Genomic DNA, 27,207 nt, shown 5'->3' on the forward strand with positions numbered 1-27,207 from the left:
GGAGATGGAAAGGGGAGTCGCGAGCATGGTCCCGCCCACTCTGCGTTACCATTGGACGAATGACTCTCTTTTTCTACAACGGCTAATGTCATTCGTTCTCCTCATTGTCAATCAAGAACATCACAATAGGCTGCCTCCTTTTCAGTTTTTTTGTATTATTTAATGGGGCCTTTGAGCCTCATAACATCGGAACAAAAGCAATTGTTCCTGGCTCGAAAAAAATAAGGAATCGTTTTGACGTTTAGAAACGGCAAAGGTGGAGGAGGAATTGGTAAGCATCAACGGCATCCGCGAGTAGTTTGCTGGGCTGACTGTGCTGCTTTGCTAAAACTAGCTAGCCACTAAAACCGAATTAAAGCACCTTTTATTGTAAGTTTCTGTCGGATAACAGTTCAGAGACTGTGGAGAATCGGTCGCGTTTACCTTTAGAGGTAACTACCTAGCTTTTGGCGTGTGTTGTGGCTGGGACTCTGATCCAGCTGTCCCTCCCTGCAGATCTCCTGATGATGCTGCTGTCAAGGTAAGATGGCAAATAGATGTACGAAGCGAAAAGACCGAGCTAGTCGACTGGACCTTTTGGATACTTCATTTATTAGTCGACTCATGACGAAAATACTTTGGAAAAACATAATTTGTAGCTTTAAAGGCACTTTTGTGTTGTTTAGACTAATTTTAAATAAACATTCTCATAATATCCATTGTTCAACATAAGTAAATGGGCAAAAAGTGCTTATTCAGTATTCAGTGCTATAGATAGATAGGCATATATACAAATGTTTGACACACACATACACGTATACATATCGTACCGGTCAAAAGTTTGGAAACATACGATTTAAAAAAACATTTTTTTTTATGAAGAAGTCTCTTATGTTCATTAAGGCTGCATTTATTTGATCAAAATACAGAGAAACAGTAATATTGTGAAATATTATTACAGTTTAAAATGACTTTTTTCTATTTTAATGTAATTTAAGATATAATTTATTTCTGTGATGCAAAGCTGAATTTTCAGCATCATTACCAGTCTTCAGTGTCACATGATCCTTCAGAAATCGTTCTAATATGCTGATTTATTATCAATGTTGGAAACAATTGTTGTTCTTAATATTTTTTAACCTGTAAAACTTTTATTCAGGATTCTTTGATGAATAAAAAGTAAAAAAAACAACAACAACAGCATTTCTTGAAAATAAAAATATTTTGTAACAATATACAGTATCATTCAAAAGTTTGAGATTAGTAATTTTTTTCTTCTTTTTTTGTTGAAAGAAATTAACACTTTTTTATTCAGCAAGGATGTGTTAAATTTATAAAAAGTGATAGTAAATATTTATATTGTTAGAAAAGATTTCTATTTTCAATAAATGCTGTTCTTTTTAACTTTTTATTCATCAATGAATCCTGAAAAAAGTATCACAGGTTACAAAAAAATATTAAGCAGCACATCTGTTTCCAACATTGATAATAACTGATGAATATTCAGCTTTACATCACGGAAATAAATTATATTTTAAAGTATATTAAAATAGAAAACCATTATTTTAAATTGTAATGATGAGCATAAGAGACATCTTTCAAAAACATTAAAAACTCCAAACTTTAACAAACAGTATAGCCCATAACAGTATAGTATATATAGTATGTTTGTATATTCACCAGAACATTCTTAAATGCACCAAGTCACGTTCTTTGTATAAACTTTGCTAATAAAGAGATTGTGATTCTCCACAGCCCAGAGCTCCATGCATGATGTGTTCCTGCTGTGACCGAGGCAGCATCTCAGCCTTCACTCCTCCACCTTGGGCTGGGTTCATTATTGTCTCATCCTGAGCCCTGTCCTTTGCGGTAATGACTGACAAGAGAAACCCACCGTTTTTCAATGATGACAACGTAGGTGTGGTGCACTACAAGCTGCCCTTCAGCGAGACCATGGAGCTGTTCATTGAGACTTTGACAGGGACCTGCTTCCAGCTACGTGTCTCTCCATTTGAACAGGTTGTCTCAGTCAAGGCCAAGATTCAAAGATTGGAGGGTAAGCTCTGTGTCCTCTCTTGATTCATTACACCGCACGATGCTTTGATATAAAGGTGACGTTACACTTGATTGGACACCATGATTTTGGTCTCATGATATTAGCATGAGTTTTCTATACTTTGTGCTTTAGTGTGACACACTATACTGTTTTAAACTGCAAATTTCTTACTCCTAAATAATTAGTACCATATACAGTACATGCTGTTTTATGAGCTCATATTTAAAGGGATAGTTCACCCAAAAATGAAAATTCTGTCATCATTTACTCACCCTTAAGATGTTCCAACCCTGTTTGAATGTCTTTCTTCTGCTGAACACAAAAGAAGATATTTTGAAGAAGGTCAGTAACCAAACAGTTACTGGGGACTTGACTTCCATAATATTTTTTTTCTCCATAATATGGATGTCAATGGGGTCCATCAATTTTTTGGCTACTCATATTTTTCAAAATATCTTCTTTTGTGTTCAGCAGAAGAAATAAATTCATACAGGTTTGTAACAACTTGAGGGTGGGTAAATGATGACACAATTTTTATTGTTGGGTGAAATATCCCTTTAATGAGGGATTGTGTCAAATATTTCAGCTTTGAATTTTTTTTTATTGGTGACGCTACATGACCCTTCATCACATGATCCTTTGGAAATCATTCTAATATACTGATTTGGTGCTCAAGAAACCTTTATTATTCCTATCAATGTTGAAGACAGTTGTGCTGCTTAATATGTCTGTGGAAAAAGAGACATTTATTTTAGGATTCTTTCATGAATTGAAAGTGCAAAAGAATAGCATTTGAAACAGACTTTTTTATGACATTATAAATACTGTCACTTTTGATCATTTTAATGCATGCTTGCTGAATAAAAGTATTAATTCAAGTATTAATCTAAAAAAAATCTTATTGATCCCAAACTTTTGAGTGATAGTCTTGATTTGACAAGCAATTAAAAAAGGGGGTGGTCATTTCATATTATTGTAGGTTTTCTAATTCTAATGACTTCAAAAGTTTTGTTAATGTTGTATAAGTAATGTTATGCATTACATAACCACACATTCCATTCATCTGAAACAATCTTTATCCATTACAATCCTCATTTATGTTCATCTAAAGAGAAAAATGTATGCATTGTAATAAGAAATGCACCTTAGTCTGTGCTGATTGGATAATGATTTAGAACAATTAGACAATAAATATCCACGTCGTAGTCCACGAGTAGTTTTGAAGACAGGATTTATTCCAAGTATTCCTGGTCTGATGTTTTCATTCTGATTTAGAGCTTCAGAAGAAATTGAGTCGTTTATTAACAACTGGCACACTCAGTAATTGCGTTTGTGATCCGCCCATGCAGTTACAGATGAAACACGTCTTAACAGTTTAACACGAGCAATCAGAAAAGGAGAAGAGAATAAATTGATTCTCTCCCTTCTCTTGCTATCAAAAGCTGCTATTGTTATTACTCAGTAACTAAAGTTGCTGTTCCTCTAAAGCATCATGTGGCATGGTTGAAAACAGCTTTGTTAGAACGAGAAATGTTAGTATTCTTTGAATGAAGAGCTTTTATTTGTTTTGGGGGCACAGCTAGTTTGTCTCTCACGACTTGCGCGTGAGCAAACGTTGGGCTTAAAAATTTAGGACTGAGAGTGCTTCATTTATTTCATTTAGATCACCTGGTTCACTTGTAATTTTGAAATCAATGAAACAGAAAAAACATGAGTTGAAAACCGAGATGGGACATTGCCATTCTAGACAACTGTTTTGTACATCAGTGGGTATTTAAACATGCCAGTCCTAAGTAGAGATGGTTTTCCTCCCAGGATCACTTCGATGTGTTAGACAGCACTAATTTCACCAGGTCTGCTCTCCCCTGCAGGAGTTAGCTTTATTAAAGATGAGTTTATCAGCCCTGTGGATTACAGGTGAGGAATGGCCTAGTTTTAGTTCTGCTATGTGCTTCTTTTATGGCTAATCTTAGATTCACTATGCTTTGCATCTGGAGCAGAATATTCTGACTTTTTTTCTCAGAATTGCGATATATCTTGTAATTTGGACTTTATAAATCGCAATTACTAATTTTATCTTGCAATTCTGACTTTTTTTCTCAAAATTGCGATATCTTGTATCTCGACTTTTTAACTTGTTATTGCGAATTTCTATCTTGCAGTTCTGATTTTTTTTTTGTTCTCTCAGAAGTTTTTGTATCTCAATTCAGATTTTTTTTCTCGCGCAATTGCTAATTTTTCTCTCACATTTCTAACTTTTGTCTCAGAATTGACAAAATATGTATCTTGCAATTCTGACTATAAATCAGAAAAAAAGGTGAGAATTGTGAAATATAAACTCCCAATTGTGAGAAAAAGTCAGAATTGTGAGATAATAGTCCCAATTTACCTTTACCGGAAGCTAGCATCCATAAGTCCAGTTTCGGTGTGTTGAGGAAATCCAGATTTGAATATGAAATGTTTTTTCAAACTTCTGATTAAGATTAGACACATGGAGGTTGTGTTTAGTTTAAAAAGCATGAGTAGGCATGTCTCTGAACAGTGGGCAGGTCGCACACACACTAACCACTCTGACTGTCACACTCCTGTCTAGAAAACTACCCCTTCTGGGAATGGATACCAGTTTTGTGTTGCATGGGTGCGTTCTGGTGTCTTATTGCACTTTACACTCGATGGACACATCTATTCACTTAATCACAGGCCAGTGAAAAATTTAAGTGGTAAGCTTATCTTCATGTCCAGGTACAACATTTGCATTCAATGGTCCTAAGAATGAACGGCAATAATGACTTTAAAAAAGCTTGTTATAAAGCAATTTCAGGTTTTTAAGGTGCTTTCTTGTTTTGTTATTTATTTTCTGACCACTGTGATATTTGCTAGATCTGGAGGTGACATGATTGTTGGTTATTTTGTGTACACAGGGGGGCAGATCTGAGTCGTATTTGTTCTGCTGCTGTCTGAGTCACCCTGCCCCATTGCTTTTGTTTAATTATTTTGAATTGATTCATTTGTTTCAGTATACACAGTTAAATGTTCCTTGTTTAAATTGGTCAGATGTGATGACTCAAACCTCTGGTTAAAGAATAATTGAACTAAATAGTTATATCAACATTTCTATAAGATTCCCCATAGTTAACAAACAGGTAAATAACATTAGTCATTCCACACAATTATATTAATAACCACAATTGGAGAGATAATAGTTTTATTCAGCAAGGAACCATTCAATTGATGAAAAGTGACAGTAAAGACATTTATAATGCTACAAAAGATTTTTTATTTAAAATAATTAAAGTTCTTTTTGAACTTTCTGAAGGATCATGTGACACTGAAGACTGGAGTAATGGCTGTTGAAAAATCAGCTTTGCCATAACAGGAATAAATGACTTTTTAATATATATTAAAATGGAAAGTTTTTACTGTATTTTTAATCAAATAAATGCAGCCTTGGTGAGCATGAGACTTCTTTCAGAAACATAAATGAAATCTTACTGACCCCAAACATTAGTTTACATTCTGTGAATCTCAAAGGGAAAAAAATGACCCTGTAATGAAAGGTCAGTAATCATATACCCTTATGTTCTTCTAAATGTCTCTTTCTAATTTCTCTTAAAATGGGGATGGAAGCTGTCAAGCTCTAAAAAATGACAAAAAGCACCATAAAGTGCAGAAATAGTGGTCCACATGACTGCGCTTTTTGAAGGCAGTCTCATTGAATGGCTGTAATTCTCAAATCTAATTCCAGTACATTTGAATGCAAGATGTTTTTGTGGTTTTGCTAATCTGTGCATTTGGTTTACAGTTGTTCACGATTTGCAGTCATAAGGCCTTACAGGGATGGTTCGGAGTAATATCAACCTAGGGTCCTTTGCACCATGACCTCGAGCCAAACACCCCCCCAGAAGCTTTTTCTGATGTACTTACAAACTTTCCTATGCCTTGTTTTATAAGTACAGAACCTATTTGTACTGCTGTAGAAGTTTGGTACCATTCTGGGCATTATTAGTGGGGTAATTTACAAGATACAACCTAGGATCCATTAGCGCCTGCACTAAGCCATCCGGCTGATATCTCTAAATAAGCTCTTACTTTAATAATGTTCGACCAAGGGAAAAGAGGTTTCTGGGGGGTGTTTGGCTCGAGGTCATGGTGCAAAGGACCCTAGGTTGATTTTACTCCGAACCATCCCTTTAACAAAAGGCCTCTATATTGAACTAAAAGGACATCTTTAAGTTATCCTTTAAATCTCTGTCTGTCTAAAAAAAAAAAACGTTTGTGAGCACTCAAGGGTGTGAAAGTTCTGAATGCCACCGGACATTGATTTATACTACAAATAAGATTTCAATGGCCAGATGTTATTTTCTATGCCTTTTCTGTACTCTATTTCCCTCAAATGATTGCAGTTCAGAAACATTCCATTTGGTCAACCATTAACTGCAATCAGATGTTCCCCTCATGCTCCTGTTCTATTTTACAGTTGGTTTTTTGTTTGTTCTTTTGTCAGATGTGCTGTTAGATGCCGTAATTGCTTGTTGAAAGTTTATTATAGTTTGCTTTATAAAAAGATGTCTATACATACATCTTACGACATCTGTTTGGTCACAGGCATCCCGGTCTCTCAGCAGCATTTGATTTGGAATGGTATGGAGCTTGAAGATGAGTACTGCTTACATGATTACAGGTGAGTTTTCAAACTGTTTTACTGCTTTACAAAACAGGATCCAGGATGTTATATTACAATAAGTAAGCTCAACTACCGCATTTTCCACTGAATCTGGCAAGGTGCATTTTGAAAAATGAAATTATAATGATGTAATCACCCTAGGTCGTTCTAAACCCTTTCTTCTTTTGTGGTACACAAACTGAGGTGTTTTGTTGAATGTCCTAGCTGTTTTTAATCTGTGAAATGAAAGCATATTTTGACCCAGACAGCACAAAGGTATCATAAAAGTAGTTCATATGACTCATGCTCTGTATTCGACGTCTTCTGAAGCCATACGATAGATTTGTGTGAGGGACAGAGTAAGTTGTTATTCGTGGAAAACCTCTCCGCCACGGCTCTCGAATCTTATTTGCTCTTGAGCAGCTTGGACGTTCTTCAAAAAATATCTCCTTTTATGTTCCATAAAAGAAATAAAACCATATGAAAGAGTAAATAATGACAGCATTTGCATTATGGGTGAGCTATTCCTTTAAATGCAGCCACTTCTCTCAAGAGCAGACTGGCTCAGTCTGGAGGTCACAGATGGTGGATTTCTCAGAAATTCTTCTCAGTTAATGTTCCACATGGAGGCTTTCTGGGTAGATATTGTGTGGCTGGATGGCACTCATTGTGCTTCAAATGTTAAGTGAAGCAAATATTTATAAAGGCAGAACTGTAACGGTTTTTGGTTTGTTATGCTACTGTATGCTCTGAGTTTTCCTATGCTTGTGTTTTCAGCATCACAGAGGGCTGCACTCTCAAGCTGGTGCTCGCCATGAGGGGAGGGCCTGTAAACACCAGACGAGGTGCGTTTCCACCGCCGACTGGGATTTTCACAGTTGAAAGTGTGTTAAACCTGTCGTTCTGAGCCCCAGGTTAATGTAATCCTGATTCCTGGCTTTCACACTATTTCTAGTAATTTACCCTGGGTTAGTAACTCATCATGTGTGATTTCACACTTGTGCATTCGAAAACCCCAGATTTGTATATGTTTGAGTTTAATAACATTGATCTGAAGCTCTGTCTGTGGAAATATCATAAATCTGCTCTGGTTGTCTTAACTCTATAAAGCTGTGTGTATCATATTTGAATCATTGCTTTCTAAGGCTTCTGCATCATTAACATTGTCAATACCTTCCCCAAAAAACTATCTCCCCCCTGGTGGGTTATTTATGACCTTAGGAAGTAGAAGGACTAAGAGTTGCAATGTAACTGATTTTTTTTTCGTATTGTGACGTACATCCGAGTAAAATGAAAAAATTGTTGAGCGGGACTTGGTTCTATCCATCAGTTGTTGATTGGATGATGACAGATGATGATCTGAATGCAAACTTTTTTTTATTAGATTTTTAAAAAATAATAAAACACATGCTTTGATGAATTGTTCACAATAAGATCATTAAGATGCATTTCGATTTTTTTTTTTTTTTTTTTTTTTTTTTTTTAATTCCGACATAATATAATTTCCAAAATGTCTGCCTTCCTGTTACAATATTTTTAATTTATATTCCAAGTATGCTATATATAGCACTCTATGTATGTGTGAGTGTGTGTGTGTGTGTGTGTGTGTGTGTGTGTATATATATATGAAGAGTTCAGATGCAAAAGCCTCTAAATGCCATCTGAAATTTTCTTCTAGAATGATCATTTTTATCAAGCTCGTATATTTAAGTTCAATAATTTCACTTAAATGACAATGAATAGGTAATCTTCATTGCCTTATATATTTTTTTTTATAACTTGTTTTTATTTATTTTTTGGCACTCAAAACTACCACAAAGAAAAAATGTTTCCTTTATGAAAAAAAAAAAAAGTTGCTTCAAAGGTGCATTGGAATATATTTTTGCACAAAAAAGATTATAAAAGCCTGATATATCAATTATGGTAAATATACATGTGCAAAATATATTTTCAGTTTCTAATCTTCTATTCTCTATTATGTTTTTCTTTTAACAATTTATTTCTATGTCAGGATTTAAAGAGTTAATCTTTAAAAATATACAACAAATACATTAGTCTATTCAGCACTCAAGTTAATGTGTTTGCAATCGCTGTTCAGCACTGTATTCCTAAGATGCTGAAATAAAAAGCAACACAGAAAAGTAACGCAAATCACGTGAGTATTTAATGAGGTAACCACTGAAATAGTTTATGATTGGCTGTGGAAAGTCTTGACTAGTGCTACTGCAGTACGGGCCTGCAACAGTTTCGTGAAAGCTGGGTTTGTTTCCACTTTCTAATCCTTCCTTTGTGCCACTATACAATGGTTTTAAGGTCAAAAACAAAAGCTGCTCATTACCATTCCAGGAGGTGTGCAGGCGCACAGTTAGTTAACAATCTGATATTGATTAGTGTGACCTGCATCCTGTTTCTTCTCGTTACCTGCAGTGACAGTGACAGATGACTCGGCGAGGGATATCGCTGACTGCCTTGATGCAGGGAGAGAGGAGATGTGGGAAAAGTCTCTGCCTAATAAACAGGTCACCTTCCTGGTGTACCGTGAGGGAGATCAGCTCAATTTCTTCCGAGTTGTGGATAGGGGAGATGGAACGCTCACACCTGTGTCTGAATCATTGAGGTCAGTTCAAAAGAAGAGAAGTTACTTGCCAAGAGGAACACACTGAACTCTGGTTCCTTTTTTTGCAGATGTTTCCGAACTACAGTTTTCCTGTGTCATGTTGTTTTACTAATGAAGACATGTATCAGCATTTACTGGCAAACTTCACAGTCTGTTAAGTCTGCATAATTAGCATCGCCAAATGGACTTCCAAAAATAATTTCCCCAAAATAATAATTTTTGTTATTTTTTTTTTATAATTTAAAGTTCCCCTTTTTCAAATACTACCTTTCATGCAGTGCTAAATATGGCTGCTTGTGAATGTAAAAGGTCTGTAAAGTTTTAAACGTCAAAGTGCACGACAAATAAAGTTATATGTCTCCTAAAAGAAACAAAACGAGTCATCAGTAATTCCAGTCTCACTTCCTGTTACATACCTAAGTAACGTCAAGTCAAGTCACCTTTATTTATATAGCGCTTTTTACAAAACAGATTGTTTCAAAGCAGCTTTACAGTGATAACAGGAAAATAATGCAACAAATTTTGTTTCTGCTGTACAGCAGATCTAGAAGAAAATAGCGCCATAGTCCAGCTTTAGTAAGTTCAATGATGGTTCATTTTTTTTAATTAAATTGTTTATTAAATCATAAAAATTATGAATTTAGTTAATTTATATACCGTATACAAAGCTGCTCTAGAGAAAACAGTGATGTCATAATCCAGCTCAGTTCAGTTCTCATATAAATGGTGTCAACTCAGGCAGATCAATAATATTGTTGAATATTAAGTCCCCAACTAAGCAAGCCAAAAGCCAAAGGTGACAAAGGCGACAATGGCAAGGAACCAAAACTCCATCAGGTGACAGAATGAAGACCTTGGGAGAAACCTGGCTCAGAAATTTGCATAATGCCAGCCTTTTGTCTTCATTGACTGCCCGTAAACAACATATACTTTAACACAGTAGTTGTAGCTGAGGCCTGGAAGAGTTTGGTTTGTGATGTCAACTATTTTTAGTGCTGAGAATCCACTTTGCATGCACTTCTATAGGATGAGGACTCGCGCTGGAATTGATACGGTAAAACTGACGCCATTGTTTCTATTCGTAACACTGTGTATGCAAGTGCCGAAGAAGCTCCGGAGCTGAAATTCAGATATGATATGCGTTTAGTTTCCGACATGCGCTGTAAGTGGCAGACCAATCATATCAGACTAGGTCATGTGACCAATCAGAGCAGAGTAGGCTCACAGAACGGAGAGGTTTAGAGAGACTAAACCAAGACTCTTTGAGAAATTAGGTCATGTACAATGTATATTGTAAGAAAATGCTGTTGATACATGTAAACCTATTGTAGGAGACCTCCAAAACAAAATAAGGAACCTTTAAAATAGCATAATAGGGACACTTTAATAAAACTGTAAAATGTATCTTTTGCAAATCTCAAACAATCTAAGAGTTCCTCCTTGTATGTGCTTGTTTCAGCGGTGCCTCGGTACACAATGTGTACACGGAGGAGGAGGAAGAATCAGAGAGTGCATCTTCAGAACAGCAGACTCTGGAGAACTCCATCACAATGAGCAAGATGAAGCTGCTCAAGGCCAAGATGGAGAATATGAACCTTAACAAAAAGGTAACAAAATAGACGGACTAGAAGTGCTATTCATCTTTCTTTTTTCCTCCTCCACATATTCTAGCAATATTATTTTATCATGAAGTGCATGAACCTTCTTACAGTCGAGCACATCTGATTAGATTTGTCAGTGGAGAAGTATGGAAGTGCGCGCAGTTCTCCAGCTGGCTTGAGGGAGTGTCGCCCATCCCACGCTGTGTCTGATTAACTGGCGCAGTAATAACCACAAGCTCAGCAGATTGGCATATGAAGTTAATTATTCACATTTAAATATGCATAGTTGTCAGTAGACATGTCTTAGTCGCAGATATTTGTTTTTATCTGTCTAGGAAACCTTTGCTGTTATTGCTTACACTCTTACCATAGTTGATAAGTTTGCATGTTTATGTACTGTATGCATTGCTCCTGCCAACATCATAGAAATGTTTTGATGTATTAAGGTGTAACATGAAGCACAGTTTAATTGGTTACAGTTACAAGCAATATCACAGCTTGACACATTAATTAGGATTCAACTGATGTGCTATATTTAGTTTTTCAACATGATTAAATGTGTGTACAAAAATAATTGAGCTATTTTTTAACAATAATTTATTAATATTTTATAAATAAACTAATTTTTTTTTTTACAGTTTTGAGTCATTTGTAAAGCTATTTTTGCAACAATGCCAGACTTCAAATTATATATTTTGGTTTAAGATATATTTGGTTTACCAAGTTCCAAAAGTGTTTATATTACAGATTCCGCAGGATTATCCAATAATAGTCAGTACCTCAGTTATTATAATATGAACTATTTTTACGGATGCACAATATATTTGTACCATCTTGGTTATCAGTTCATTTTTGTTTTTTTAATATAGTTTTTATTTATCGGTATTGGATATTTAATTGTGCATGCTCATGTCACCTACAGTACATTTACATTGAGATTACCTTTGCTATCATCTAACCTTAAAAAACACTAATAATTTAATAACGCTCTTAAATGTATCTCGCTCTTAAATGCAAATCTCAAAATGAACATGCATTTTCATACCGTACATTATAATGCTGTGCTGCATAAATTCACATATACCATTTATAGCAGTTGATTTTCGTTTTTAGTGTTTCATTTTTTATTTATTTAGACAAAAGTGTAAATATTATACATTTAATATCTGCCACTGTTTGGCCATAACTAAAAATCTGTATTGCCTAGAATTTTAATGATGCATTGTGAATTTGTTCATTAAATTGCTTGGAAAAATGACTTTAAATGAGATATATTTTTACCGTGGTTCACTCCGCTATATAAGATTTTGGTCATACCACCCAGAATCCAGATCAGAAAGGAATGCGTATCAGATCTTCTCTGTTTATATGCTTTCTTTGGCTTGATGTGTGTGTGATTGTTTTCTTGTGTCTTTGTCAGCCCAAGAAGACTGCTAAATTAAAAGTCAGACCTCCAGTGGGTCCGCGGCCCTGCAGCGGTTCGTTTGGCTCTGCCCGACACCACCGAATGTTTCGTGTCCTTCCTCAGATAGGCCACGCCTCGTCAACGCATCTACCTCCGATCGGAAATCAGCAGCAGCCTGCAGTTTCATCCCCTGCTGCTGGCACCTCCCGCCAACTATTCGCATCTCTCTCAAGTCCCACTTCCTCAAGCCGCGCTCATCCTTCCTCTGCAGCTTCAGGCATATATATGCTTCAGGCTGAGGAACCGTGGGATAATCCGGTGCCCAGGAAGATCAGACTCCCTCCCAAAGTGTCCAGATTGGATATGAGAGGGCCTAAAGTCATGCGAGACTGCGTGTACCCACCTGTATCTCTTCTGTCCAGCCCTGGAGTTCAGGATGAGGTGGATCTCCAGAATGACATACTAACGGTAACCGAGAACTCTGCTGTAATGGAGCCGCCCAAAGCTGTTCCCTTCAATCTTCCTGAGCCCCTGAGCCTGGACGTATCCTCTCAGCGTGAGCAAGGTCTGAACTCTATAACTCTGCCGGAACCCAACACCGCAGCTCCTCTTCTTTCCCAAGCCATCAACTCAAACTGGAGGCTGGCATCCCAACCTGACCTACACTTCGCCGGTGACTCCCTAGCTCCTCCTCACATACCACAGCACTTTGAGTTTACGGGTTCCACCATGCAGCCCAGTCCAACACATGCTCTCCTCAGAACCAGCAACAGCCCGTCGCTTCCGGTCGGCTCCCCCTCACGGACCACATCTGTATGTGGGCTCAAAGTCGACAAGCGCTCAGAGGTGATTTCCAAAAGCGAGGCCCGAGATATTACAAAGATGGCCAATAAAGCAACTAAAGAGCCATTGGGCACGGTGAGCAACGCAGAGCTTCTGGCCTCCCTGGCGGGTGGCAGAGGTCAAGAGGCCTTGGCTGGACCGTATTCTCTGGGCAGGTTATGCGCTACAGCCGCCCCCCTACCAACCAACATCCATCTGTTGCAGGAAGACCTGCTGAGAAGGATCTCCCCACTACAGAGAACAGCTGGCTACACGGTGAGTTTGCAACCTTGACTTCTGCTTCTGCTTTTACAGATCTCCTCCTTTAAACTGCTCTACTTTAAAATGTTCATTTGATCTCAGTTGGTTGCAAAGAGAAACGATGTTTGCTTTATCTCAATATTACATGTGAATGCTGTCATGCAAATTAATGCTACTAGTAGAGCGTTTGTCCTGTCATGAAAAGACGCTTGCTGCACATTATAAAGCGTGATTCATTCGTTTAGGCATTTCAGCTAATGAGAATAATGCTATAACAATCTCACGAGCGCTTTATAATGCAAAATCTTTGTGAAATTGTAGTATCTAAAATTTTGATATCATAACAACCTTATATCCAGCTAAATAAATTTGATATATAGGTTATCAGTATCGTATAAGGTTTTGTCATATCATATTGTCAGGTCATATCGTGTTAATATCATGTTTATACTGTGTTAAATAATCGTGATTACAATTTTGACCAAAATAAGTGAGCAATTTTACAAGCAACTTTGCTTTTGATTAGTTAACTGATGTGCTATATTTTATTGAACAATTTTGTTCAAACGTTACGTGTGTGTGTACATTAAGAATTCAGAGCTATCTATTTGAATAATTTATTAATATAAGTATATTTAAATTATTTTTATATTCATTTTATTTATTGTCAAATTAATTACTTTAACTCAAAATGACATGCAAATGCTGTCGAGCAAATTAGTACTATTAGTAGAGCGTGTATCCTGTCACGAAAGACGCTTGCTGCACATCGTACACCATGCAAGACAGATTACAAGTGCAATTCATTAGTTTTGGCATTTCAACTAATGAGAATAGTGCTGCAACAATCTCACAAACGCTTTATCACACAAAATCTTGTCGTTGCAGCCGTCAAGCTCATCAAGCGGCCTCTCCAGTTCAATAAAGAGATTAGGTGAGTGGCTTGACTTAAACAGTGTGCTGTTCGTGTGAAACGACCCATTCAGAACACCATCTTACAGTGCTGCCCCATGTCACTGAGAAACTTTTTGTTGTTGAGAGTAATGCGTTCGTGGCAAGCCTTGGCCATTTGTTACACTTTTTCCACTCTTCACTGCTTCATTTTTACGCCTGTCTTCCTCAGGCTTGTGAAACCCATTTGTAAATGCACAGTCCACTGCTTTATTGTCATGCTGTATATGTCACTTGTTTGGCAAACTTCTGAGTTCATAGCTGCCTTCGTCCTAGCTCAGTACGAGTGTTCAACTTGGGGTGCAGTATTTTGAAAATACTCTATACCCTACCGTTCATTCAGATTGATTTTACAGGATGCATTAAATAGATGAGAAGTGACAGTAAAGACACTTTTGTCACAACTCTTTTCAAGATTAAGAAAATAAGAAATGGTTCTTGAGCAGCAAATCAGCATATCGGTCGATGAATTCATCTGAACAATATATCAGTCTATCTTTAATTATCATTTCCTGGAGGTCAGGAGGTGTATTTTAAATGAGCGCAGCAATGGACTGTCAGGCTTTTAAATATTCACCATCATAAAGAGCAGAGCATAACAGCTGACTGAAATCATGAAACGGGAAATGAACACCACAACTCAGTCACATAGATAAATATTCACACAATCACATGTTTAAAAAAGCATGCATGCATGCAAAACACACAAAATAGAAGCACATCTTATTCTTCACTCAGACGTTTGATGCGTAGAGAGACTTCCTGCGTGATTGTGCACTTAGGAGCCTGGATGATGGTTTTGCAACAGGTGGTGCTGATACATTTGGGAAATGTTCCCTGACATTTTACCGCCAGTGTTTCAGAGCATCTGACTGGTCTGTCACATCTCAGATTGTCACTGGCTCGAAAATGCAACAGTGATGGCAAATAACAGAATAGATAGACCAGCAAGTACATGACTGGAAATCCAATCTCACGCCCCAGTGCTTGGTACGATTTTGTCACAATGTGAGTCTTTCTGTAGATTCTTATCGTTGTGACCGACTTGTGTAGAAATAAACAGGGAGGTTTTGAAGGTACATGGGTAGTTTTTCCCCTTTGAATCCATATTTTATTGGTGTTGAAATTGTCTCTCTTGTTCAATTCCTGTCATTGTCTGTGTATGTGGAAATGTTGTTTTAGGCACTTCAACACATCACTTGCCCCCGGTGAAGGCTCCCACTGGAACAAAGAAAAAGAGTTCAAAGCACTGCTTCCTGTGTGGGAAGAAGACTGGTTTAGCCACCAGCTATGAATGCAGGTACAGTGCATTCTCTCTACGTATCCCGCTCAGAGTTTTTTTTCCTTTACAAGAGGGTAGTTAATGTGTATCTGCAATCTAAAACGGAGGTATGCACTTCATTTTGAGCGTTTGCACTTGACAAGACGGAGCTATTTCTGTTCAGAGGTGACAGTAGTTCTCATAAATGTCATACATCATTATTGCAGATAACACCTTCTGTGACTTCAGTTTCTCTATGTTGACCTAAAGCTTTGAATGAGACAAAGTCTTATATGATGCATCTTTGCAAAGGTCTAATTAGAAAGCTGTGCTTGTTATTCTCTCCTGCGCTGTATAGAATCCATCCAGCTAAACTGATTAAAAATTAAAAAGGGCTTTCTTTTCAACCTGACTGATTTGTTTGTTCATAGCAGGGCTGTAACCACCATAAACACTGAAAGGGACACATCCCCCAATATTTAGTTTGGTGGTAGGCCTGTATGAGTTTATGGTTTATTCTTAAATGATTATATTTTAGAATGACTTCTTACTTGTCCTGCTGTACATACATACATACAGTATATATACACAGGCACTTAAATTGTTACAAAAGATTTCCATTTCAAATAAATGCTGTTTATTTGAATTTTCTAGTCATCAAAGAATCCTGAGAAAATAATGGTTGCAGTTTCCACAGAAATATGACAGCAACTGTTTATTATTTACACTTATAATAATAATTAGTATCAGTCAGCATCAGGGCTCGACATTAAGCCTTGTCCTTCAGAAGAATTTATTTTTTTCTGTGGTGTAGCCTAAATGTAATTTATTCTGAAGCAATATTCCCATCAGTGTTCTATTAGTTCTTACTTAAATCAGCATATTTGTGATATTTACCCTCTTAAATTGATGTCTTGGGCATTTTTGTAATTTATGTGTTATTATAATGCTCAGCTTTCATGTAATTTTTATTTTATTTGATCAATAAATTCAATTATAATAATAATAATAATAATAAGACACTATAGGGTGGTTACCAATTAATTTATATATATTTATACTATATATCGTAATCTAGATTACATATAATCAATACTGAATATATATATTGATATTAATATTTATATTTATACTATATATTGTATAGAAACTCAGGTATTATTTTGTCAAGATGCTGTGTTTATAAGAAAAATAAGACATGGTCTTCTAAAAATAAAGATACATGATCTCTGTGTGGGATGTTTAGAAACAATTCCATTCGGTCCCTCTTTGAGCTTTGTTCTGTTTAGTTTTCTAACAGCTTTAGTTCCATTCTGAAAATCAATGAACATCCGGATGGACTCCAAACACCATTTATTCAGCTCTGAGGAAGAAATAACCGAAGTGCATTTTCTCTCACATCTTAGAAAAAGGATTAGTTGGAATGGTGTCTGATTATTGCAGTTCTCATGAAGATATGTTTATTTTTGTCTAAGGTGTGGCAACATCTTCTGTTCCATGCACCGCTACTCAGAGACCCACGACTGCACCTACGACTACAAAAGCGCAGGCCGGCGCTTTCTACAGGAGACCAACCCCATCATAAGTGCACCAAAGCTGCCCAAAATATGAAGGCACTGCTTGGGTGAGAGAAAAAGAGACATGATATCCATCAACTATTAAAAGAGTGAAAATCCTTGATCACCAATCTGTGCTTTTATCACCATGTTTTCTTAAAAATATAGTAGTTTAATAAAAACAAAAGGGAAAAACAGTGCTCGCTCATTAGCCGTTGCCTTGGAAAACACACCTATGTTTGCTGTTTGTAAATTACTTCATACTTCACAAACAAAAAAATACAAAACCCTGCATGTAAATAGTTTTTAAAAAACATTTCTACCGTACAAGCAAACTTTTAAAAATAAGTCAAATACTTTTAATTAAGCAAAATACACAACTACGTATATCTATTTGCATATGTATTTCTGTGTGTTTCTTTTTTTTTTTTTTTAAATAGAACCAACAATCACTTTTCATGACAAGTCTTGCAGAGATGCACTTTAGTAATGAAAATATCTCTTGTGGAGATTAGGTTCTGTATTGGGGTTGGGGGGTGATAGTGTGCTTGAACTATGTGCCGTTTGTTTTTTGTAAGTTTCCTATTAGAACTTTCTTATATTTCTGACACATTACTCCTCTGTCCAGTAGCACTCTACCGAACACCTCTTATCATGGAAAATGCCAAGCACTGCATACTCGTGTTATAAAAAGACTGTTTAACCTTGATTCACTTTGAATATGAAGTATATATAGGCTCAATAAGCCGTACACACTACACTATGCAGTTTGACCATGTAGCATTCTAAACCAACTTTATAAGGGCTTGGCATGATAAGATGTGAACAATTGACTGGTTGCCATGATGAACGATCCTTTTTGTACCTTAGTAATTAAAAAGCTGCTCAGACGGCAGCTGTTGTTATTTGCATTTTTCTGTAATTGTCAGTTGATGAGCCTAATAAAATATCCTTGTGTTTCCTTTGATTTTGCCTTCTTAACATGGCATTGTGGTGTTTGTTTTTGTTGCATTTGCTTCATAACAGCAATGTCGTTTGGGATTCCATGTACTAGAATGAGTATAATTACTATTATATATTATAGTATAGTACTATTACTTTGACTAAGTTGTGATCATACTTCTACAAGTATGAGCCCATTTAGATGAGTACAGTTTCTTGACCGAGTAGCTAAACCACTTCTGAACTACTTAAAGCTGTCCTATTATGATTTGTTACATTTTCAACTTTTACGGTGTAATGTTGCTGTTTGAGCATGAAAAAGATCTGTAAAGTTACAAAGCATAAAGTCACTCCAAAGGGAGTTATTCTCTATATCAGTGCGCACTGTTTCTAAACTCCCTGAAACGCCTCGATTGTAGTCTTGAGTGTACACATGGAACGTACACGTCACAGTATCCCTAATTTAAATAATTCCTGCCCAAAGGCCTGGGTGAGTTGCGTTTGTAGTGTTTTGAAAATCCCGGGTATGATGAAGGGCGTGACATTTCCAAAACACTTGAAGCGGTTGACCAATCACAACACACTGGTCCAGCCGACCAATCAGAGCACATTGCGCTTTCAGAAGGAGGGGCTTCATAAAGACAGGAACTAAATAGAGCGTTACTGACAGACTGGAAGGAGAGGTGCTGCAACAGTATAAAATATGTGAAAATAATGTGTTTTTTAACATTAAAGTATGAAAACCTATTCTAGTAGAGCCCAAAAAGAAACTTAAGGCTTTGAAAAAGGGCATAATAGGTCCCCTTTATAAAAAAAAAAAATTCTCTTTTTTTTTTTTTATAATCTACATTTGGAGTCCTAAACTAAAAAAAAAAAGACTAATTTGTGCAGCAAACAGATGGTGTTAGAATGGTTCATGCAGTTCTTCAGCTGAATTATGTGACACTAAATGAAAGGAAACAGGCGTTGCTCAAAGCAGAATGTGAAAGCTGTGGTATTTGTGTAGGAGCTTTTATTAGTTACACATTTTTATTTTACACTTCTATGCTATTTCAAAAGAAAACACCTCCTTTAAGTACAGTATCACACCATAGAAGAAAACAGATCTCATTTCCAAATGAATTTCTTGTGCTTCTCCTAGTCCAGTAGCCCTTTAAGGAAACATGCATCTTTTAATACAAGAATATCAAGAGGAACTTGTTTTACAGGTTGAGTTTTACATGTTACACCACGTTACACGTTACATGACACATCCACACACACACAAACGTTTAATGGCCGAATTGTTCAACTTTATTCATGCTTGAACAATTCATAACCACAAGTATTACAGAACGATGAATCAAAGCATGTTTAGGCAATGCTCTGATCACAAAACGTTGTAAACCCTTTCAAAGCATGACAGCTTTTAGCCGTTCTCTCATCTATCATGACACATAGATCATCTGTTGTGTTTCTCCAGAAGAGGCAAGGAGGAGCAGGGCACAGCACACCCATCCCTGTTTAATCAAGACTATTATAGTCTTTGTCCACTTTGATAATGATGAAAAAAGGAGCATATTTGAATCATGTTCATAAACAACAACAACAAAAAACCCAATGTGAACTCACACCCAGTGCACCATTGTAATAATGAAATCACTGTATGGAGACATGAGCCTCAGACAATGAGAGGAGAAAAACAAAGGAATCATCACCTCCTCCTCTAGCACACAAAAAAAGTTCAATTTCTTATATTTGAATATGAACATAAGGGTAATCAATGAACCCACATCACCGCATCAGCTATTTGAACACTCGAGACATTAGCGCTAGTACATGATAGCACGCGCATGCCCTCTCCGATATTTTTTTCTTTTCTCAGCCCTATTTTTCCACCCCGAACGCGGAAGTCGGTGGACGTGACGCACGCTATCAGATGGGGACTATGAAATAAAAACAAAAACATCGCTTGATACAGTCGGGGAAAGACGAGGTAAGTAAATATTTGAGCGAATCACATAAACCTGCATTAGAGAGTAAACACTGCACCGCTGTCACTGTAACACCACACACGGTCGTCCTTAATACGCCGAGAAATAATTAGTATCTTTATGGGGGATTTGCATATCAAGTATAGGAAATATATGCTATCTTAAATATATATTTGACATATATCAATCTCATGACTTTTTCGCTCAGCACTGCGGAAGGCACTAATAAAGACTTGGTTTATTGTATTAGCTCGAGTCCCTTCATTATTTCCAGTGCTTGAATACAGTGCTGAACGTTCTCTATTGTAATGCCTGTTGTCTCTGCCTGGACAGTGTTATTAATGAACAGACCAAGAAAATGCCAAAGTATTTGTTTTAGCGAGCATGTTGCACTTCGTAGAAATGAAACTGTCCTGAAAATGAGGTAAGAAAAATAACCGTGGTGGTCTGCATGCAGCTGTCATCCTCCATATCGCGCCATCAGCGAAACTGTCTGTTATATTGTAGGCTACGACTGAACTATTGCCAGTGAACAAAAGAGAAGACTGAGATGTAACCTCAGACTCCAGAGAAAACAAGCGCTTTGATTGCATTTGTTTTGTTGTATGCATAATTATTAATGATTGAAGGACTCGTTTTCGCAAATCGGTTCTTTTGAACAGCTCTTTTCAAAGAATCAGTTAAAAAATGATTCTATTTCGTCATCACGCGACCCTTTAACACTCAGAGTGGTAGGCACCTATTGCTGTTAATACTGGTCGATTTTTTTCGATTTCGATTGTGATTTCATGTGTTCCAGTTCTGTTCTTTTGCAAACATGATTCAGCTTTTAATTAATTAACATATAATCTGCATTTAACAATAATTCAATTTAGCAATTTATCACTCAGGTGAAACAGCTTTGTATGTTTTTACTTAAAATGCTGCACAAACATAAAACTTTCCAGTATGTTTCATTACCTACAGTTATTTAGATGGTTTTCTGTTCAATTAGACTGTGGCTGCATTCAAAATCGCATACTTCCAGTTCCCTACTATATAGTTGGCGAAAAACAGTATGGCTGCGTCCGAAATCACATACTCTCTTGAGTAGGTAGCCTACTTATTTTGAATAGGTAGCTAATTACTTCACGGTTGCTAAAAAATATTTTCTATAGGCTTATAGTATGAATGTGTGTAGTATGAATGTAATCCGGGCATACTAAATTCGCCATGTTGTCATTGTCATGTGACCTGCAGCATCAGTTGCACCGCTTCAATTGCATTCACAAATCCTCTGCACACTTGAGAATATCGCTAGAAGAAGTTGGTCCGGGTACTTTTTGCCTACTCATTTATGAGTACTGTTAATTCGGACATACTTTTGTCATATTGCTTTTCGCCCACTAGGGAAGTATGCGACTTTGTATGCAGCCTTAGTGACAAAATAAGTATGTCCGAATTCACAGTACTCATAAATTAGTAGGCAAAAAGTACCCGGATGACCTACTACTATAAGTGAGATTCTTAAGTGCGCGTACAATGGACACTTTACTAGCCCATGAAGCCACGGGAGAGGATTTGTGAATGCAATTGAAGCAACGCAACTGACACTAGGTCACATGATAATAAAAGCATGGTGTAGTAAGTCCAGGTTAAATTCATACTATACACACACTCATAGGCTATATAGAACATAGCCTACTGTTTTGTGAAGTTTTTCGTGAAGTAACTATTTAAAATAAGTAGCCTAGCTACTAAAGAGAGTAGGCCTATGTGATTTCGGACACAGCCAGTGAGTTTTTCACTGGAGAACCACTCTCGGACCGAATCAGTCCGATTCATGAATAAAATGTTCAAACCTTTTTGAGAACCGATTCAATTGATTGATTAAAAAGATCCGACTCCAAAGAACGATTCATTCCAATCGGATCGGATGCCGCTGCTGCTACCCAGTGTGGCCAGTGCGCTTGGATTGCTGTAGGTCTGTTGATGTATGTATCGGCTCAATGCAGTATGGATTACAGCGCTACATAAGTGCGTACTGTAAACATTTTGTTTAGCTTTTGCTAGCATTAGTATCTTATGCATTAGTAGGTTTGAAGGGTGAATCAGTCAGTGACTGTGGTGTCAGTCAGAGACATTCATGCGCGCCTCGTCTTTCACATTCGAAGAATGCTTTCAACTGACAGTTTTGTTGAGATGTTGATATCCACGGTAAGCGCATAATTTTGTCTCTGTGTTTGTATCAACTGTAAAACACTTATAGGAGAGTCCGAGGCTAGTTGTCACTCTATTTAATACAGTAAATATTTCTATCAGTCAGTATGTTTGTTTTTGAAAAGTCAATTTCTGTATAGACATGTACCTCAAAGTCTTGACAAGAAACAAAGCTGCTCAGTGATACAATTATTGAACACGTTGTTGGGACATGCTGTCACACTGTGGGGTAAGTTGTCACACAATATCCTGCTTATTAAAGACTTTTCGCTAAATGAAAACACTAAAATAATTATAGCATGAAACGCAAAACAATTCATGAAACAGCAAACGTAAATAATACAACATTTAAAATGCATGTTACAACTTGCCCCAATAAAAAAATGTCATAACAACAGATTTATCAAAAAAATTCTTAAACAAGCACTTGTTAAAAATAGTTACTTATAAATATAGAACTAGGCCTGGTCTATCTCTTTGATTGAAATAATATTTCCTATACTCTGAATTAATAATATTGGCATATTGCCAATTAAGGTGGTAGTTATAAAATGCAGACATTTTTTAAAAATAACAACTATATTTGTACCATTAGTCTTGTCACAGCTTGCTGAACAGCCTGCCTTTTTTTACACCTTCTTATCACTTTGAAGGCATCACTGTTCTCTGAACAACAGAATGTCACAATAGATAAAACAGTAGATGGCTTTGCCACCTCTCCCAGTTTGCACTTTCTGATTCTGTTTGCTTGTTTTTGGAAGTTGCATAATGAGGTTTCAAGAACTTCATATGGAGGGATGGGCTTCAGGAGTTGCCTCCTTTACAGTGAATTTTGCAGAGAAGGAAACATTTCACCAATGTTGTTCATCAAGAAAGACCTTTGTGGCTTTGCACTGTATCAAGATTTGGCTGTGACTTCCATGTTGTGAAATGTCATGTGTTTATGGTTTTCATGGTATCTGTGTGCGCCCTGTTTTCTGGTTGCGGTGAGTGTCTTTTCGTATGCGAAGCTGTAAATGAATATGTTAAGTGATGCTGTACATGCATAGGGTAAAACTTTATATAGTTTATTCTATATTGTACGACATTAAAGTGCCCCTACAATAGATTTGCATGCATCGAAGGTCAAACTCTTTTTCTCAAAAAACAATTTTTCTCATAATATACATTGCACATCACCTCATTTCTCAAAAACGTTTAAAAACGGTTTGTTCGACGATTCAGTCTCTCTAAACCCCCCTTTTCACCAGCCTACTCTGCTCTGATTGGTCAGATAGCCCAGTTTGTTCTTATTGGTCCACCACTTACCACTTAGGTTATTGGTGTCAGAAACGAAACTTCCATTACCATATCTGAATTTCAGCTCTGGATGCTTCCTCAGCTCTTATACAGTGACACTAAAGGAATCAATTCTAGCGTGAGTCCTCATCCTTTTGTAGTGCTTGCAAAGTGTTGAATTTTTTGCTAACGTGTATTGCACTGCTGTCTGCAATTTGAACAGATATAGCCAAATGTGTATAACACAATTGCTACAGCATAGGCCATTAACACTATGGGATTAAAATGAAGTTGTTGATTATGTATTGGACCACTTACAGTGTTATATCTTGAAATGTGTTTCTGACAGAAAAATAGAGGCTGCTGTAGCTTGTTAAGTAATTAGATTCCTGAAATTGGTTCGACCTCAGAAAGCCATTTAATTACAAAAACACCTTTGTCTAAATTACTACTACATTGGAAAATTCTAATAGAGTGAATGCCGGTAAAACGGACCACTTTTGTTTTGACAGTCTGTGTATTCATGTGCATGCTTTTAAGACTATTCACATCCGCCTTTGTGCTCAAATGTGCTTTGTGCACTTGACAGAGCTCCAGCATTAGCCAAGACACTTAATGGTTTATTCTAAGAATGTAGGAAAATCCATTATAACATCTAATCTAATACTAATAGATGCCAATATATATATATTTTTTTAGAATACCACTTATTTGTCCTCTCTGGGGACATTAGTAATTAGTGGAGTTTGCTACGGGAAACATCAGTATCATATTGCTCATACATACATTTTTAAGATGGTCAAGAGCCATGTATCCACAATGACTTTTCATGATCTTCAAATGGATGTGCTGTGATGTGGGGTTTTAAAAACGGCTTCATAAACTTGTGTGATCTCAATAATATAGCCAAGGCACGTCACCAGGCAGTGGTGCTATTTAGAGATGGGAGAACATTTACCTTGTTTGACTAATCTGGACACATGCTGCCAGGCTTTGCTGTCTCATGACACTTCTCCCTCAGCTTCATGGCCTGTGTTTGGAATAGCATACTAACATACTACCTCTACATCATCTGCAGTATATAATAAATATACTATGCGCAGTATGCTATTTTTCTGTGTGCATGAAAGTATGTTCAGTACTGCGTCCCACGATACAATGCACTTGACAGTTCTCTCAATTTGAAAATTTTTTGATCAAACTGTCTAAAGCTTGTACAAAAAAATCTATTAAAATGCAAAATATCTGTATTTCACTTGGATTGTGATAGGAAGTTAAAGGTGCCCAAAAGTAGAAGTGGGTTTAACTGGGAGCAACCATGTTTTCTTTGGATCTCCTTTGTACTTTTTATTCATTTATTCATTATTCACTACATCCACAATTGCAAAATCCTAGCAACAGAAGCATGTAAGGCAGAAGGGATTAATCTGAGATGCCTCATTCAGATCAACAGCATGCTGCTGAGGTTGTTAAAAGAAGAAAAAATACAGTCAGATGGTCGGTCAGATGCAGTTTCTCTAACATTTATTTTGCCTGAACATAGTTAAATATTAACAAACTCTCTTTCCAACAAGGGCAAAAGTAAAGGACGGATATTACAGCATAGCAAGTGGCATTACTCAGGCATCACTGCAGAATTTAGAAGATTAATACATGCAAATACTAAACTATTCTAAACAACCTCGGCTAGGAGACAGAAAAAAAAGAAAGTTCTTTCAGAGGCGATGTAAGTTGTATTACATTGTAGTGAACAATTACAAGAGAAACATTTTTTCTTCTGAATGAAGTGCATTGATAAATGGCGCACAATAACACAAGAAATGTATATTAGGAATATTGCTTTCATTGGGACTTATTAAAGACCACATGAAAACAATTTTTAACAGTTTCTTTCAATTATTTCCTTTTGAAAAAGGAAGTTTGGGTGGGATATATTGAAGGGGCTTGTACATTTAGTTTTTTCTTTAAAAAGGTTTGAGTTACATCAAATATATTCTCATTCTATCTAGAGATTATAGAAAACTATGTATTTTTACGTTGTTTTTCAGGACATGTACTACTATTCAAAAGTTTGGAGTCCCTATGGAATTAAATAAATTGGTACTTTTCTTCACTAAGGACAGATAAAATTAAAATGAACTAAAATATTAACTAAGAGGGTTGCCAAACATAAAAAAGTTGATGGTACCAGCATTTCTGCAGTACCGATAGTACCGACAGTACCAAGTACTGGGTCTATTTGGTACCCGCTGACAGATGCTGCTTTCAAACGCTCTCATTAGTGTTTGTCTGAGCGCTCTCCGAGTGTCAAATGTTTTTATGCAAAGCATGTTTTTACAAGCGTTAAGTATTGTAGCCAATCTCAATCATATCTGTTGACTGCATAAACGCAATGACCTATCAGAGTCAGTAAGTTAGCCAGAATCTGCTTAACACCGCTGAATCCAAACCTACAAAGTGTTAACACAATGTAAATAAGAGATTCGTTGTCCAATTAACAATTAAAAATTATCTTTTTTTCTTCTTCTTTTTTTTTTAGTTTCTAGCCACCGCAATGACAAAAATGTCATTGCCCCCAGAATATTTTGTTGTATGAATATCTAAACATGCAATGTATCAAACTAAAGAACCCTCTTTTTTTATACAACAACATAACAACAACAACAAAAAATTATACTAGCTTCATGCATTCTTTTTTATTAACAATTGAATGTGGGTAAGTTTCATAAAAAAGCAACATTTTGTACAAAAATACTTTTTTCAAAGACTACAACGTGCTTAAGCAATGCTTTTATTGCTTGTTTCTGCTTTTTTTTCACGTGTTTTGATCCGGAGATTCTCTACTCTGTTAAGTTGCGTAATAGCGCCCCCTTACCGTATAACGTAATTGATACAGAGAACCGCTAAGTTTTACTGGTATTGATACTATTACTGACCACTGAAATTTTGGTACCATGACAACCCTACTAAAAAATACAAAATAATATGTTCTTAGCTTTGAATAGTGGTGAATAGTGGCTGTTAAATCTGTACCATCACAGGTAAAAATTTTATTGTAAAAGTAGAAAACAGTAATTTTATAATACATTAATAATATAATTTTTTACTGGATTTTTATCAATGAAATGCTGCATTTGTGAGCAAATACAAAGAAATATAGGGAACTTAAAGGTATAGTTCACCCAAAAATGAAAATTGCTGTCATCATTTACTCACCCTCAAGTTGTTCCAAATATGTATGAATTTCTTTTTTCAGATGAACACAAAATAAGATATTTTGAAGAATGTGGGTAACTAAACAGTTGATGAACCCCATTGACTTCCATAGTATGGAAAATAAATACTATGGAAGTAAATGGGGTCCATCAACTGTTCTTCAAAATATCTTCTTTTGTGTTCAGCAGAAGAAGGAAATTCATACAGGTTTGGATGGAACAACTTGAGAGTGAGTAAATGGTGACAGAATCTTCATTTTTGGGTGAACTATCCCTTTAATAACTAATAGATATGGACTAAAAGCCACAAAATGTTTGATAGATTTGTTGAAAATGTCACCTCATAGGTCGCTTACTTGTAAAGTTTGGACCACAGACAATTGAAAGAGACGACTTTTGAACCAAACTAAAGTCATATCAGGATTTGT

The 27,207-nt window shown here is 36.4% G+C and overlaps 2 protein-coding genes across 8 annotated transcripts in view; both read left to right on the forward strand.

Annotated features, from left to right (window-relative positions):
• Nucleotides 1–132: 132 nt before the first annotated feature.
• zfand4 (zinc finger, AN1-type domain 4) lies at nucleotides 133–17,595 on the forward strand. 2 transcript variants are annotated; one of them, XM_079854798.1, is made up of 10 exons: nucleotides 133–271; nucleotides 1,735–2,035; nucleotides 6,641–6,716; nucleotides 7,476–7,543; nucleotides 9,126–9,315; nucleotides 10,775–10,922; nucleotides 12,337–13,419; nucleotides 14,293–14,338; nucleotides 15,538–15,655; nucleotides 17,092–17,595. In XM_079854798.1, the coding sequence occupies exons 2-10, from the start codon at nucleotides 1,852–1,854 to the stop codon at nucleotides 17,225–17,227; spliced, it is 2,049 nt and encodes a 682-aa protein (XP_079710924.1). In that variant the 5' UTR covers nucleotides 133–271; nucleotides 1,735–1,851; the 3' UTR covers nucleotides 17,228–17,595. The 2 variants fall into 2 exon arrangements, with proteins under 2 accessions (XP_079710924.1, XP_079710925.1); XM_079854799.1 differs by having other exon boundaries at nucleotides 135–520.
• Nucleotides 17,596–19,909: 2,314 nt separating this feature from the next.
• marchf8 (membrane-associated ring finger (C3HC4) 8) overlaps nucleotides 19,910–27,207 on the forward strand; it is a 97,727-nt gene continuing 90,429 nt past the window's right edge. For 3 of the 6 annotated variants that reach the window (XM_079854800.1, XM_079854807.1, XM_079854803.1), the window contains exon 1: nucleotides 19,910–20,089. The gene's annotated coding sequence lies outside the window, so the exon portion shown is untranslated. Of the gene's footprint in view, nucleotides 20,090–21,986; nucleotides 22,284–27,207 lie in introns of those variants that run through there. The other 3 variants (XM_079854804.1, XM_079854801.1, XM_079854805.1) reach the window with 3 other exon arrangements.

The sequence above is a fragment of the Squalius cephalus genome (assembly GCF_949319135.1).
Source record: "Squalius cephalus genome assembly, chromosome: 21".
Taxonomy (NCBI): domain Eukaryota; kingdom Metazoa; phylum Chordata; class Actinopteri; order Cypriniformes; family Leuciscidae; genus Squalius; species Squalius cephalus.